Source organism: Cyprinodon variegatus, unplaced genomic scaffold (genome assembly GCF_000732505.1).
Source record: "Cyprinodon variegatus isolate N-32 unplaced genomic scaffold, C_variegatus-1.0 Scaffold16, whole genome shotgun sequence".
In the NCBI taxonomy this organism is placed as follows: domain Eukaryota; kingdom Metazoa; phylum Chordata; class Actinopteri; order Cyprinodontiformes; family Cyprinodontidae; genus Cyprinodon; species Cyprinodon variegatus.
Window position 1 is genome coordinate 874,012 of NW_015150469.1, and position 16,888 is coordinate 890,899.

General features: G+C 39.3%; 2 protein-coding genes across 4 annotated transcripts in view; both read right to left on the reverse strand.

The window, feature by feature from the left end:
• LOC107092000 (round spermatid basic protein 1-like) overlaps positions 1-5,563 on the reverse strand; it is a 13,760-nt gene extending 8,197 nt beyond the window's left edge. The window contains exons 1-2 of the mRNA XM_015386268.1: positions 4,966-5,563; positions 1,630-2,297 (exon numbers count right to left, since the gene is read on the reverse strand). Coding sequence (XP_015241754.1) covers positions 1,630-2,297; positions 4,966-5,560 — 1,263 coding nt within the window. The 5' untranslated portion in view covers positions 5,561-5,563. The remainder of the gene's footprint in view (positions 1-1,629; positions 2,298-4,965) is intronic.
• Positions 5,564-7,540: 1,977 nt separating this feature from the next.
• LOC107091967 (membrane-associated guanylate kinase, WW and PDZ domain-containing protein 3-like) overlaps positions 7,541-16,888 on the reverse strand; it is a 179,321-nt gene continuing 169,973 nt past the window's right edge. Inside the window, exons 19-23 of one of the 3 annotated variants that reach the window (XM_015386240.1) lie at positions 16,281-16,353; positions 16,011-16,148; positions 14,678-14,816; positions 14,343-14,415; positions 10,436-10,570 (exon numbers count right to left, since the gene is read on the reverse strand). In XM_015386240.1, coding sequence (XP_015241726.1) covers positions 14,363-14,415; positions 14,678-14,816; positions 16,011-16,148; positions 16,281-16,353 — 403 coding nt within the window. In that variant the 3' untranslated portion in view covers positions 10,436-10,570; positions 14,343-14,362. Of the gene's footprint in view, positions 10,571-14,342; positions 14,416-14,677; positions 14,817-16,010; positions 16,149-16,280; positions 16,354-16,888 lie in introns of all 3 variants that reach the window. The other 2 variants (XM_015386231.1, XM_015386222.1) reach the window with 2 other exon arrangements.

Consider the following 16,888-nt stretch of genomic DNA (forward strand, 5'->3'; position numbering starts at 1 on the left):
TGTTTACATGAGTGAATAAAGTGTATGTGATTGGTTGTTTATCAAGAGGGCGGGATTGATGTGGTTGAAGGTTAACAAGTAAGTTTAGTTGTGGCCGGTTTCTCGGAAGCATCCTGTTAACCAATTAGCAACTTAGTGCTAATAGGTTACTAATGGGAAATCACATTGGGACCAAGTAGCAGTAAATTGGTGACTTTGAATCGACACTGTCAAGGAACGCTATGGACAGCAGAAACATGCAAGAGGAGGAGAGTTTTGAGTCAGAGTTCATGGATGAGTCTCCTCCGTCATAATTTTTTTATTTAGAGGAGGAAAACGGGGACGAAGATGTTGTGGAATAGGACACCAGGGCGACAGAAGCTTAGTTTGGTGTAGAAGGCTTACAGCCGCACATGTTTGAGCCCTTGCCTCGCAACGCTGCCAGTTCTGTCAGCTCTACGCCTGCTGAAGACACAGACATCCATCCCTGTGAACACTGGGATGGAATTCAATGGGAGGGTAAATGATTCTTATTTCTTATTTTAACCGTTGCGTATATTAGCTGCGACATATGAATCAAGATGCTATGACCAAAAAAATGTGATTGACAGATGACCGTTGATATATGATTGGCCAAATTTAGGTGTAAAAGCTGACATATAACTAACTGGTCTGCATAAAATAATGGAAAAAAAACCCCCACAAATTTTAAGACAGAAATTTTCTAAATTTTGGGACAATATCATCTTAAATAGGATTTCCCTACGGCTTAAATCAAATCCAGCCAAATCAAAGCTCTTATTGCAGGCATGGATGAAGAGATGCTGAGTTTGGAAGTAGAGAACAAACATAGTTCATAAAAAACAATTTTTATATGATCCTACAAAAATCCACAACAAAAAGAAAATATTTGCGCAGAAACAGCAAAGGCTGGATGCTGATTTTTAAAAAATTTGTCATTAAATTAAGCATTCATTTTCGCATGTTTTCCCCCCAACGATTTTAACAATAATATCGCGTAGACTGTTCTCGAGCTCCGGGGAATTCGGACCGGAGCAAGACAGGACGAAGAGCAGAGAATGTTGGCTTTTCTTTGCTTAATTAAAATAGGTGGCTTTTTTTAAAACCTCTACAGAGCATTCCTCATTTCATTATTGTCAACATAAATTCCTTAATATCCAATTTTGAAATAAAAAAGCTTAGTCTCTGGTGCACTTCTTTAACTTCTATCACAACGGCAACCGGTCCCCAATTAGTTGCTGCGAGCAATTTCTCAGAAAAGTTCCAATTTTTTCAACCTCAGTTCTGCCAAGCAGGACTAGCGTACACCTTAGCACACTAAACCTTTGCAGCTAGCAGTATTACACAGAGCTAGTTTACCAGATATTAAGAGAAAAGTAATAAACTGATGCCACTGAGCTATGGAAAATCAAAGATTCAAACAATAAAGTCTTCATAAACAAAAAAATCTTAATAATGAGTAAAATTGTTGAATTGCAAATAGTGAAAGGGTTAATGTTAGTGTGTAGTTTAGGTGTTAGGAAGCTGTTTTGTTCCCTGAACAGAGGAAGTGCAGCGCTCGATAAGGGAAAGCTTCTATTTACCATGAGAGCAACAGAGCAGGAGCTGAAATCTACCTTCATCACATACCTGAGCGTGAAAGTTGCTTATGGTGGTCGTCTCGATGTCTTTCTTGCCCAGTATTTCCATTTTGACCGGCGTGTTGGGGAAGTTGAAGGCAAAGTAGTCCAAGAAGTCGGGCAAGTAGGAAGCCGCCCCATGGATCACAGTCAGGGCATAAACCGCTGCACCTTTTGGCTTCTCTGCGAAGGTCAGCTCCAGGAACTCCCGGGCGAAGCCCTCCATCTCAGCCGGACTGAGGCACGCCAACTCGTCAGCGTAAGCGTGCAGCACGCGCCCGCCGCCGTTGGGCTGCTTTTCCTCGTGAATGAAGCGTCCGTATCTGGTACCGGTCTGGAGGCAGAAGCTGCGGATGTAGTGGTCTTGATGCGAGAGGAAAGGGATGTGACCTGCTTTGAGAGCTTGAAGGTAAGGTGGGCTGCTGTCAGCAGGTTCTCTGGCAGGAAGCCGACTGCCTTCTTGCTTTATCGCAGCAGGTTGAGGAGCTTCTGGGTTTACAGAGAGCGAGAGATCAGCTCCTAGCCCGGCGCACACAGTCTGAACCGCTTTGGTGTGGACATGTCGGACCTTCTTGGAACCATGATCATCGTCGCGATGCTTCTTCTTCTTTTTCTTCTTCTTCAGAAGATATTCTTCTAGTGTTAGAGACTTTCCATTTTCATTGTTTGGGATCAACTCTGAAAGATGCAAACAGATGATGGTCAGAAAGGAGAAGAGTGCAGAGAGAATAGGGTTTTTACCTCTGCAATGGAGGATACGTTTTAATCATGTTGGTTTGTCTGTCAGCCTGTTTGCAAAATAACAAAAAAAAAAAAAGTTATGGATGTATTTTACTGAATTACTGGATTTTACTCTCCTCTCTCTCTAATACCCTGTTTCCTGTCAGCCTACTCTCTAAAAGAAAACAAAAAACGAGTTACTGGTGCTGTAAAAACTAAAAACAATAAATTCAGTGCACACATTGACTTAAGGTGGAATCACAATATGTCAGGGGAAATTAGCTACTTGGTAGGAAACTGTGCTCACCGAGTGCTTTTCTAGTTAAAGACCTAAAGAACTTTTTTAATTTGAAAATTTATTTTAATTTTAAAATACACAAGATAGAATTTATACAATAAACCGAAACAACTCCAAATTGCAGAGCAATTGAAAACATTCTAATTTACTCCTTCAATGATAAATAAAATGTGATAATGTCTGGAAAAATTGAGATTTTGCAGCTTTGCTTGTTTGAAGCATAAAAAAAAACCAAACTTTTTTTGTTCATCAACATAAAAAGGCTTTTGGTCCATTTCCAAACAATGGTAGGTAAATAACTAAGGAGGAGGACGGTTCATTCACAGCAAACGTGTACAAGTAAACCTACTTTGTTAAAGTAAGTTTTTTAGGGATCTGTACTTTACTGAGTGTTTTTTGTTTTTGCTTTAGTCAGCACTTCTATTCTTTATTATTAGAGATTTACCAAAAATCAGAGACATCGCTACTATTAAAACATGACCCGAATTTATCATGAAAGGATTTCCTTATGTGAAATCAGGATATGAACAGAACTGCAGGTCGTTTCTACTGCTCCACACAACTTGTCGGTGGTGACCTACATTTTTTTTTTTTCCCAGCAAGGCACTCCTTGGTTTTTAAATAAGACAGAGTCATGTTTTGTTTTAAAATGTATCCTCATAACAGGTAAAATGAGGTCACAGTGAGATACGACGACCTGCAAACATTAAAACATTTTAATTTTCTTTCATTCATATCAGATCCCCTTGGATGATAGTTTTTAGAAGTAATCTGTCCTTTCTCACCTTTTTATTAGACTTTAGGGGAGAAAAAGAAAAAAAAAAAAAAAAAAAAAATCAATAAATCGCATTTGGTAGGGGAAAAAAAGAATCAGAGATATTTTAAGTATTTTTGCAGACATCTAGTTTTGTTAGGCGATCAGGATATAGGTCTGGGAGAGGGGCATGTTTATACTATATATCAGGCATCTCTAAAGTCAGTCCTCGAGGGCCGCTGTCCTGCAGGTTTTAGAGGTTTCTCAGCTTTAACACAGCTGATTCTGATGATTGCAGTTCATCAAAAGCCTGTTAATCAGCTATCAATGGAAATCAGCTGTGCTGGAGCAGGGAAACCTCTAAAACCTGCAGGACAGCGGACCTTGAGGACTGACTTTGATGCCTGCTATATATGGTTTAAATCCCTTAATATTCATCTTATATATATTAACAAAGATGCTGATAACTGCAGATGGCCACTGCTATTTACCCAGTTGCATTGTCCCTTTTTTTTTTTTTTTTTTTTACCTGCTCTGGAAAAGTTTGCTTCCACCACAATGTTTATTATGCTGTTTTGTTTAATCTATTCAGTAAACTGCTGTGTTTCCCCCTCCTTCTAACCTTAACTTTTTTAATGATTTACCAGAATATTTTCATTAACTGTTGCCTCAGTTGAACCGCCTCAGATTAAAAGCAGCCAGAAACAGAGGCGTAGCCAGAATTTTTTTATAAGGGTGGCCAGGCAATAACCAATGCCCACTGAGGGGGGGCCGAAAGCAGATAAGCACCAGAACTTCAGGGTCAATCTACACTGTTCCAACAGGAATATTAACGGGCAAAACATCCAAATTTTCTAAATAAAGACAAACTATACTTTCCTACAGCCTTTGCTAACAAATAAACGCATATATTTAAACATCTGTAATTTCTAGATAAAAGGTATAGTGGATAAAACACAGTTTTGAGTTCTGGGTGTAAATATCTTCCATTGTTATTACTTACCTACTTGTATCAATAAACATCCTGCATAAAATTAATATTTACAAGCACCAACATCTACATAAATTGATTATTTCATAAGTTTTTATTAAAATTGTTATTTATCTTTGATTTCAATGTGTATAATTAACCACAAAAAATTAAAATGTTTTGAATATTCCACTTAAGAGTATTACTGTTTCCACCATCTGTATGAGAGGGGGGGAAAAAATGGTAGGAGTGGCCACAGATTGCCTAAGGGTGGCCATGGCAGACCCTGGCCCCCCATCTAGCTCCGCCCCTGGCCAGAAACCAAAACAAACACGCAAAAGGTGTTAATGGTAGGGTCAAATCTCCCTTTGTTTACCTTGTTTAGCAACAATAAGCTAAATAAATGGAATTTGTGGAATGTATAAATATAATAACTTGTTTTAAATTACTTGAAACTAAAAAAAAAACATAAATTTTGAATTAAGGCCAATTTAGAAGATAAACTGTTGCTAAATTTCAGACTGCAGCATTTGTTACACAGGTTGACCTACTGGTGCTTAGAGCCTTGGATTTAAATCTAATTAAATAAAAATAAAAAAATCACCTTTTTTCTTTTTTTGGTGGGGATGTTTGACGTTAGCCTCTGAGTTTTCCTTCTTCAGCTTCAGCTTCGGTTCCTGCTCCCGGTGCGGCTCTTTGCGCTCGTGCTGCGGGGCCTTCACCACTTTGAGGGGCGTGAAAGTGAAGAGCGCAGGTGGCTGAGGGGCCACGGATCGCTTCTGCGAGGGGAAAGCGGGCAGCAGGCTCTTCTTGGCGCCGTTAGTCAGACCATGGTGGTGCTGGTGGACGTGCAGGACGTGTTTGTCCAAGCTGAACACCTGGGCTTTGGGCTTCTGCTGCAGCTGGTGGTGACTCCTGTTCTCAGCGTGTTGCTGGACGCACTGCTGCTGCTGCTGGCTGGGATTATGATGATGGAGCTTCACCTTTTTGGCTTCTTTTTCGCATCTTTCTCTTTTATCGGTTGGCGGAGACAAATCCCTTTTCTTTTTCTTCTTCTTCTCTTTGATGAATCTCTCAAAGCTGTCCCTGATCCGGTCGTCGTTGGCTTTCGTTCGGAGCAGGTCGACTTGAGCTGCCATATTTGCACGTACAGTGTCTTTAAATGGCTCGGCGATCGGAGTGCGCATGTCCGCGTTCATTTGTAGTTTTTCTGGCCGATTATTTGTAGGCCGCGTCAACGTTTTGCTGATATTGCGCATGCGTCCAGCTTGCATTGTGGGTAGTGTAGTTCGTAGCATCTCGGGACTTGAAGTTCAACTCGCATTGACTGCGTGCGGAGCCGCACGCACTCAACTCCGTCTGGCTGACGTCATGGGTAACGTCATCACCCACTAGAGGGCGCGATTTCTCTTCCACGGAATGCATCAGACGAAAGAAATAAAATAAATAAAATTATGAAAAAAAGTGGATTTAAAAAAAGATAAAACTGAACAATAAAATAGTTTATATAGCAAATTACTTCAATTACATTTGAATGAATATATATATATATATATATATATATATATATATATATATTTCTATTTTACACTTGTATAAACAATATGACAAAATCTGTCTAAGTCTAAAAATAAAAGATTTAAAAATTACTATCACAATTTACTCCTTTTCATTGAACTGCATCAAAGCCTCAGTACTACATCCCTTCCACATGTGGTTGTAATTACCACAATAACATTATATAGAAACCTCTGTTTTTTAAATACTATATTCCCAAAGGTGTGTTAAAGATAGGCTCTATGTACGTACCTTGACACTCTATTTCTCCGGTTCTTTTCCCTGAAAAGAGATTACTTAGGACAAACCCTTTAAACTTCATACTTCATATCTTGTATTAAATAACCAGGAGAACTGACTATAGATTCTAATAGAATCAGAGAAATTGCTTAGAGTTTACAGAAGGCAGCTGCTCACCTCTGGGCTCACCTCTCAGGAAGTGGCCCCGATAACAGTTAAAAAGGCATTTTATACATCTATGGTCTGCCACGTCATCTTATTTTATATCATACACATAAGCAGATGATTAGACATCCATGGCTCCAGCCTTAACAAAATATTACACTTTGTTCTTAGCTGAAGGACTCCGCTCTCATTCCATTTCCAAATCTATGCCACGTACAAAATGAAGATTAGAACTGCATATCCAAACAGAGGAACTGTCTTAATTAGATTAACTATTGTGGAAAATATTGGGCAGCCAATACCAAGGTGAAATAAACTCACACATCAATGATAATTATCCTAACAGGTGTGTTTTGTTTATTAGAAGTTATGCAGCAGATCTCTGACATTTTCCTTTTACTTGGTTTTCTCCATTCTCAGCTATTGCAATGTTATTTGTCAGCTAAGCCAGAACAAGTACTTTTGCTTATCGTTTTTGGCCTTGGAGATCCTGATAATAATTGCTTCCCTTTGTTTGGTTAAAACTTAATGATGTTACGCTTTTATATGCTGTGCCTGTTTCACTTGGCAGTTTTGAGTTCATTGGTAGCTAAATATCTTATATTTTTGTATTATATTACATATCCCCGTTTCATTCAAAGGGTTGTTACACCTATTATACTCACTCTTTGATATTCAATTCAAACCTCCTACCTAAAAGTTATTGAGCAAACATATTACATTTGCTTCACTGGGGCTATTCTGATAAATCATTTTATTATGAATAAGAAGTTTAAGCCTCACAAAGACTTGCTTATTACTGATGATTCAGTTTTTTTTTAATCTTTTTTATCTTGTTTGGGTCAGTTAATACTATTCAAAACAAGATATTTGAGATCCAGTTTCTAAAAATTATTATGCAATCCCTGGTCAATAGGTGTTAACCCATCCTAAAATGGGTTTTAGGGTTTGAAAAAAAAATGAAAGTTTAAAAAAATGAAACAAAAATCAACAAAAAATTATTTCAAAGGAAGATAAGTCAACAAAATAATTAAAAAGAGAAAAAAAAATGCAATATTTAATTAAATGTTTTTAATGTTCCATGTGTTTCTTAAAGATTGGTTTATTCATCAGGAAACCAGACTTCTCCGAACTTGAGCATCCTCTTCTTTGTTGTTTTCTGGATTATATTAATAGAGATTTATAAAAACAGACAACCTAAATGCATGTATACTGTCTCACTTACATTGATAAACACAGAATGAGAGAAAAAAAATACATAAATTCTTATATTTAATCAGTAAACCTTTATTTATCAGTGCATGAACAGTATGCCATGATCATTTTTTTTCCACCCATTGCATAACATTTCCTCTCAGCTCCCTTAAAAAAATAATGGATAACAATTTACATAGATTTTCTTTCTTCATGAAGGCAATTATTTTATACATGTGCTGTACAATTTATAAACATTTACAACTACAATGATGTCAAAACTATGTCTTTTAAATATGTTGGAGCAAACGCAAGGCCACGGCATCAGACATGGTAAAGATATGAACAGTTAAAAACGACAGTAGCCCATCATATCAACATGAAAACAGACAATAAATTATCCAGCGGCCTCGCAGACAAACAGATGCGTGTATTACTTCTTCATATGCTTATGCAGGCAGGCGGGTTAGGGTTAAAGCTATGACTTGCTTGTGCAGAGCAGAGGTTTCAGCACTAGATGTCGCTCTAGTCCACAGTAAGAACACAGAAAGGCTACATTTTCTCTTCAGAGCAGTCAGATGCTTTCCTGATTGCTTTTTAAACGCCAAACTTAAATCCCAATTTAAACAGCATTAAGCAGAACCTCCCATCAGACTACTGAAGAAGAGGAGCAGAGGTTTTTCTCATGATCTACAGAGGCATCTGCAATCACAAGCAGCTTTCATGTCAAAACTTAAAGAGGGTCTGGCTTTGTGTAAAACAAACACAAACATGTTGCAGTGACAAACTACAGCAAAGTACAGGACCAGGCACAGTGACTGGCAGTTCTGGAAAAAAAAATGTGTAAAAAGCCTTAAAACATGTAAATATAAACCTCCAAAACACTATTTTAACCTCAAATGTATTTATTCTAACATTAGTGAAATGCTGCAACTGAACCAAACCTAAACACCCAAACTTAATGCATTTTTTTAGAAGGAATACTCCCCCCACTAAAAATATTCAAAAATCAAAGGTTGCATTTTTATCAACATCTCAGCGGCTTATACCCCTGCAATAAAACATTTATTATTTTATGGCTTTTTACACATCATCAACACAAGTGCTAACGCATGCGTCTGGTTCTGTACCTTCATAAACATTTGAACTAAGGGTTCCCTCTTTTTATGTGTGCCTATATTCATGAGATAAATATATATTTCTAAATATTTCATACAAATTAAAAAGAAAAGTTTGCATTTTTATCAATTGTAAAGCTTCGCTAATTAATTTCTTCTAAATATGATCAATATTTGAGGAATTGGTTTGCTAAATAATTAATTGATACGTATTTTTGAGCCTAAAGGAATAAATAAAATGCATTATCAACATGATGCATGAGACCATGATGTAAAGGAGGATTCACATAAATGGTGTAGAGTTTCTACATGCTCGGCCTCCACGCAGACATGTATGGGCGCTCTTGTTTTGCTTTTAATTTCTCACATTATTTTCACAACACAAATACAAAAACATTAGATCTATAACCACAAGTATCTGGTCTGCTCATTGATGCATATAAAGCTTCAGAGTGTTCCTCCCACCTACATGGGATTCATGACTTCACATATTCGGATGCAGTCACACGAATCACAGCTTTTATCGGATATTTCTTCTTTTTAATCATAAAAAATAAACATTGTTTTTCCCTCAGGTCGTTTGAAGAAACAGTGGTCCCTTTAGAGACGATAACAGTGAGTAAATCTTGCTTGGTTTTAAAACTTAGCGAGTGCATGAGTATGCTTGTAATCCTTCAAAGTAAACACAAACAAAAAAACGTTTTCTTCTTGTGGCTCGGTTAGACGGGATGAGCACTTCATTTAGACACCTTCAAACCGATTCACAGTGAGTGCTATCAGGAGCAGCTTCATTTTAACTAGAGTCTCTGATTGGCACAGAATAGATTTCCTTCTGAACTCCCGGCTCAGATCTCATCTCACATGAGCATGCAGCAGGGTTTGGTACAAATACTCCGTCTGAGGCAAACCGGGTGAACAAACAAAAAACAGAAAGTTAATGAGAAGGTATGTGCTGGTTAAACGTCGATCCGCTCTCTCCAGCCCGTTCATAAAGGCTCAGCTTTGTCTTCATTCATGATGAGTCCACGTGGGACTGGATCTTGGCCGAGCTGGGAACCTTCCATGGGCCGGGGGTGATGGGGGCCTTCTTGCTGGTGCTGGTCCCGTTGCAGTTGGGATCCTGGATGCTACTGCTGGAACCTCTGGGGTCCCTTCTGTTGATTTGCTCAGCTGACCCCTGATACTTGGCCTCTGGGTATTCCTTGTCGGCTCTCTCTCTTCCGCTCCTGTGGCTGGCTGTAGTCGGATCGGCCTCCGAACCCGCTCTGTCCCAGTGGGGTTTCTGAGCCGCTGCCTCTTTCTCAGCCCTCTTTCCCTTCCGGTGGCGCTCGCCGGTGCCCCAGCCTTTGTCTCCACTCTCTGCAGCCCCTCTCTCCTGCTGGTAAGCTGCATCCTCCTCTTTATGTCTCCAGTCTTTCACTTCCCCGGCTGGCTGTTGTCCAGTGGGACGTCTGGGGCTCTGAGGTTCTTCTGGGTTCCTGGAAAGGACAGGATCGTGCTCCCTCTGGGAGCCCTTCCGTGGGCTAGCAGAGCGCAGGTCTCTCTGCCCTTGGGTTTTCCTTTCCCTGTTTTCCGATGTTTTTTGGGGGCTCTGGGACGGCTCCATGTGATCCATCTGAGCTTCTGCTGCTCTTCTGGGACTGCTAGGTATGAAGTCGCTCTGGCCAGTTTTCCTGGGGCTAGAAGCACGCTTATGGTTGTGTGTAGGGTGCTGCTGTCCCCTTGATCGGTTAGCTTGTGTACCGTGGTCCTGTCCAGCACCGGGGAAACCAGGCACTCTGTAATCCCCTGCTGATGGCTCTTCAAGGGTGAATGCTTTGGAGGAAGAAGGTGACCATCCTGAGTTTGAGGATGGAGAAGCTGGAGATGACTGGTCATCAGATGCAGAGAGTCTGGGAAAGCTCGTCTTCGGAAGGGCTACTTTTTCTTTTGAACCTGGAAAAAAAATAAAGACAACAAATAAACATATTTCTGCAAAGTATCCGGTGGATCTTAACAGTCTAGACACCCCACTTAAAATGTCTTTAAAATGAGTTTAGGTAGAAGGATTTCAACCTTTCCCATATTTATAGGAGACATATCTTGTACAATACAACTGTAAACAACATCTACAAGACAAAAAAATACACTTTTGCACCATGGAATTAAAGACTGCCATTTGCAGATGAATACATATAAAAATATACCAATACTTGGAGACACAATGAAACAAGAAATGCAGGTTTTTAGGTGCAATGACAGATGATCTCAACGTTTAAAGGACAAAGGGGGGAGCTTATAATCCTGAGAACAACCTGCTAACTGTGCAGCAACATGCTATTGCCTGGATTCCACTCCTAAAAAAGATGAAATCATGAGTTTCTAAAGCCATAAATCTATGAAATCCTGGTATAATTTGATGTAAGACAGCTAAACAAAGGGATTTTAGTCTTTTTAAATTATCCGTGGGGATTTCTGCTTTTAATTTTAAATAAAACATGATAAAGAGAAAGTTTTTTCTACATGGTAGAATCCTTTATATATCTGTATTAAAGAGCAGGATTTAATACAGAAGCATTTAATTTACATTTAAAAATGTAATCTAGGGCTGAAACAATCAGATTAATCGATTATTGAAATAATTGTCAACTATTTCAGTAATTGATGAATCGTTAACTGGAGTATAGAGAGTCTAAAACATGCCTTTAGCTGACAGAGCGACCCACTTAGAGCAGTAATTATAAGAAAATTGTGAAAAAACCTTTAAACATTTTGCATTTAAGATAAAAAAACAAAACAAAAAAACGCTTTCTTTTGTCAATATGCTCTATCCAGAACTCCTCAAGTGGAAATGTTTTAGTTTCAACTGGTTTAATTTCATAAAAAAATCTTCTTTAAGGAACCTTTGGCTAAAAATAATCAACAGATTCATCAATTTGCAAAATAATTGGTAGTTGCAGCCCTAATTTAATCCTAGTTAACATTTTTTTTTTACATTTTCTTTCGATAAATGTAATATGTTCCAATTTTTGGAATTATTAAAAATAAGTGGTGGTGGCAGAGTCATGCTGTGGGGTTTCTACCTTTAGACTGAACTTGCATATAATATATCTGATTGATTAGCTGCAAGACCAATTAAGGTGCTACATGCTAATAGGCTACTAATGTAGACTGGGTGCTGTTCTTAGTTTAGGGTTGTGCAAAATAATATGATATCAGGTCGTTCAGTTGAAATCCTACACAGTTTAACAGGGGTGTGCAAACTGTTAAAACACACACTAAAATTATTGCAGGGATTCAAAAACGATGTCCAAGCTGAAACCTCTCCATGTTCTGTTAAGTCACCAAAAAATGAGGGCAAATAAAAACATCATGCAACAGAGGCATCATACAGACAGGCTTTCTGCAACATCCCTTTGCAATCTCCATCTAAATATTTGCCTTGCTTCAGATATGCATCAGCTGGAAGGGTGCTAGGGTTCAGCCGGGACTGACGTTTCAATTTTCCGCCGAGCAGATAAGAAGCGCAGAGCCGTGGCTTAGAGCAGATATAGGCAGCGCAAAAAAAAAAAGAAAAACGTGAGCAAGGGAGAAGACGAGTGATGGATCTAGCTGTGCTGAAATGAGCTTTTTGGATTTCTTCGGGCGCCAACTTATAGAAATTAATTCTCCTTTTGTCTTGTAATCAAAAGGTTGATGCCAGTGAATGCACACATACTTTTATCACCTGCCGCACATTGATCAATATCTGATTAAGGACTTCTCCACAGTTTTTCTGCTTTTACAATAGAGGACAGGGTGTACGTTCAGTGGTATTGTGGTTACGTTCTTTTTAATTTATTTCTGCAGGTCACTGCTTTAAAATAAACCAGCCAGAGAACATATTGCTTACCGTACAGCATCTGCTACCAAGTTACTGATTCTTTGCTGGGTAAATGTTTTATATCTCTTCCCTTTTCCACATTTGTTCATTTAGTATATTATTACTGTGGACCCTGGATATCCCCTTGTGACCAAGATGATGTGTAGTGTTGGCTTTTCTGTCACAGGAGTAATTTTGAGCATCAATAAAGTCTCTATTTGTCCCCCTGGGAGAGATCTGTCATGGAAAGGCTGCACAGAAAGATTGCAATCTTCCATTGTATCAAAAATACAGAGCCAAGGGGTGCAAACGGCATGCAAATACATGCTTTCACAGCAAATCCAAAAGGTCCTGCAAACTCTAAAATGAAACTAACACGCAAAGAGATAAAACACATGGAAAGGAAAATGCTCCAAGTAGCGAAAATAATTGGAAGTTAAGAGAGGCTGCAATCATAGAAAAATAGAGAGTGGCAAAGTGGAACTACTCTACAAACACAAAACCCATGTTACATGATGTTAACATAGAAAGACACCAAACACATGGAAGGAAAAAATGCTGCAAGTAGCAAAAAAAAAAATAAAAAATACAAAGCTGTAAGTTTAAAAAAAAAACAAAAAAAAACTACAAACTGGTACCCAATATCAGAAAAGCTCCAGATCATGGTTGGCAGCAATCAGCAAATTATACGGGACCAAATTAAAATATAAATACAGATATTTGTGCACGAGTTCCCTAGCAAAAACATAAATCGGATGCCGTCCAGAGAACATCTACAGGGCAGACAGTAGAGGTCAGTTTTCCTCTTAATCTTTTTTTAAACTTAATCATCATCTTATTTATTCCTTTACTAAGGTTCTGGTCCCCCATGAGTCGTTAATCGTCTCCCCCTAGTGGTCTGGAGCACTTTCCCAACAGGTTTTTTCCTTTTGCAGCATTTTTCCTTCACATCTTTTTTTGTCTTTTAGCTTGTATTTGCAGCATGTTTACACTTTGCAACTCTCTTTTTCTTGATTTTAGCTTTTCTCCTTATAAGCTTTTTTTATTTGCATGTGTTTTTGCGTTAGTTTCTTTTGAAATTGCTCTGAAATTATGTATATACACGGTGATGGTACCCCGCAAGCACAGTGCAAGCCATACGTAAATTAGTAGAATTAATATTTTTAAAGAAATGCTCGAGGCGCACTGTAAACAGAGGATCTGTGGACTGTCTTAGAAATAGCTTTTTTCCCTTAAAGTCTTCGACAAATCCCAGGATCTAATGGCTGCCTAACCAATAGTAAAAATAACCTGAAATGTATCTTTCTTCCACTCCTCCAGAATCAATAAACATCTGTACTCCTTCCTTGATTATTTCTCTCCTTACTCAGAGTGTTGGTTTAGCTACGCAGTTATGTCTTCATAGGTTTTGCAGGTTTTTAGGCAGGATTTTTATCACCAACCCTGCTTTCAACTTCTCTGCAGCTTTATACAGCTCCAGTGTGATGTGTTCCTTGATCATGATAGTGCTTGCTCAGTAAAGTGCAACGAGGGCTTCATAGAATAGGAAGATTTAAACTAGAACTGTATTTCATCAAGGGGAGGTCTGCGTACCAATCAGCTGACTGGTGGAAGGAAATGTTTCCGTTGATATAACTTATTAGGATAATGGAGGAAAAGGCCAGAATGCCAAATTATAAAGAATTTCGTTGTCCTTTTGTGTTGTTCTTTAAAATAAAAATCATGGGTCTGAACAGAAGCATTCAATGGGTATCAATTCTTTTTTTGGGATACTGTAACCATTTCAGCCAAGATAAGTTAGCATTGAAGATCTGAGATTTAAAACTTAAAGGCAAAGAAGTTTTACCAAGCGTACGAGAGACAGACCGAGAAAAGCAGTGAGGCCTTTAGTGATGTTCTGGTTTCATGTAGAAGCACAGGGTGGAAGAAGAGTTCGAACCTATAGAAGGAAGAGATAAAAAGGTAGAAATAGACAGCCGTGCTAGAGCAGAAACACAAAGAAAGCAAGGAGGATAAACAGCACAACAGGCAGCCTGAGTTAGAAGTTGTGAATGAGAATGAGACGAGAGAAAGGCTAAAGAGAGAAATCTGAAACTCATGCATCAGGATGCAGCTGCCTTCCAAACCAATCCATCTACATGTGAGTGGTTAATATGCTGCTGAGCTGATCTCTGTGAAGCTGGACGGATGGACGGACTCACTGTGATCCGGGACGAGGCCCTGGCCGGGTCGGAGGAGCAGGTGAACCTTGTTGCCTCCTGCCTGGATCAGCTCGATCGCCCGTGTGTGGGTGATGCCCTGAGTGGCCTCACCATTGATCTCCACGATCTGATCCCCGACCTGAAATCCAAAGACTTTTAGTTTATAGACACAGTTTACAGAGCATGGCAGCATAGAGCGGAGGAAGAGGCATGAGGTCAAAGAGACGCCTGAATCCATCCAGCACTTTGTTGCTCAACATGTTGGGAGCATTGGTGAGTAATAATGATAGTTAATTATTTTTTAATGCAAATTAGGATTTTTAAATTCTAGAGTGCTTCAGAATGACATGAAAACATAAGGTGAGATTATGTAAAGGGGCCGACGACTGAGCCCTGAAGGACACCACAGTGAACTGTCTTCCCTGGCTTTCCCAGTGGCAAAATAGTCTAATCTCAGATTAATTTTTAATAAAGTATGTTTGAACTGAATTGAATAGGATTGCTACCAATCTAAGGTATTGCTCCTATTCAATTCCAAATAAATTTTTTAAAGGAGCAATAATTCAATGTTTTGGATAAAAATAACAGAAAAGCAGCGATGAGAATAGAATATGGTGTCACACACAATTTCCCTGTGCTACTGTACTCTTCAGGCTCCTGTTTACAAGCTAGTATGGCTACACATGTGAAAAGCTCCCACTCACGGCTTAGCCTCCTCTCTGCCCAAATAGAGCATTGTAGCGTAGGAGCAAAATGGCAGAGATCGCATTCAGCTCATCAAAACAATCACCTGAATATGAACATTCGCCAACATACGTGTTTTTTAAATTCACACACAAGGCAAAGGCTGAGAAGGTTCTGGGCAGTGGAGGTAGAGAGAGGCATCACTTGTTACACATCTTGTTTTGGTCAACAGACAGTGCTCATCAAGCCACCTAGTGGTTAAATTTAACTAATTGCTCTTTTTAGGGTGGGACCATATTTTTTCTAATTTGGAGACTTTAATGATTGTTTTTAGACCCAATTTTAAACTGTTCTACCAGAAGGACGGGACACAGAATCCTAGAGATGTGGAACTGCAAACAACAGCATAAGAAGACTATTAACAATTTTACTATAGCCAGAGTTGATTAGAATTAAACTTTGCATAGTATTATTATGGATAAATATAGATGATGGATGGATGGAGAGATAAATGAGGTTGATTGAAAAAAAAAAAAAGACTGATTCACTGATAGACTAGTGGACAGACTGATGGATTCCTAGGGACAAGTGGATGGAAGGTCAGACATATGGATGCATGGATGGAGTGAAAGATAAATGGTCAACTCACATGTATACGCCCATCTCTAAGAGCAGGCCCCTCCTCAGCCAGGCGCAGGATGTAAAGCCCCATGTTGTACTCCTTTCCTCCTCTCAGACTGAAGCCGAAGCCCCGCTGACTGCGCTCCAGTTCCACCACAAAGCAACCCTGTTCCCGAAAAACAAAAGAAAGGGAATAAGGTAAGAAGTCATTTTAACAAGATCCATCCAAAGCTTCCAAATTATATGTTATATAGTTAATAAGCTCATTTTTTGAGGGGTGATTTTTACTTATTTTTACCTGTTTGGGTCCTGATGAGATTGTTCCCGTCTCAGTCGGCTGAAAAGAGTTCTTGATCTCAGCCTCACCAGTCCTACACAGAAAGGACGACAAACAGGTTATAATAAAGCCTGATATACAAGAGAGTCTATAAGATAGACTGTGTTGATATCTTCACGCCGCCATGTTTTGATTATAGCAGTGTAGGCTTTCTCTGTTGCTTTCATTCCAGCGTGTACTGAGAACTGTAAATCCTTCAAAGGGCTGTGTTGCTTTTACATTTCAGTGACAGATAACAGCGGCACGCTTTAATGCTTCGAAGAGCTCATTACAACGCCTTAGTGGGAACTTAGCTGTGCTGACATACCATCTGAGGAGTCGAGAAATTCTCTGCACTGAGGAGAGTTTGCTCACTTCGTGCTGCCAAGCCGAAGCCGGCGGTCGCTGCTCATATCTGAGGCCGAGCCGACCCCAGGCGCGTGCTGGTGATTAAAAAGGGGTGAATGTGGAAAGCTGTGATGTCTGAATGTAGTCACTGAAAATAGACCGATGCTTCTGGCACAGGAAATCTTGCGTGAAGAAAACTCAAAAAGGAAGCAGGCCTCTTCATTAATCCTTTGGCTTTTGCT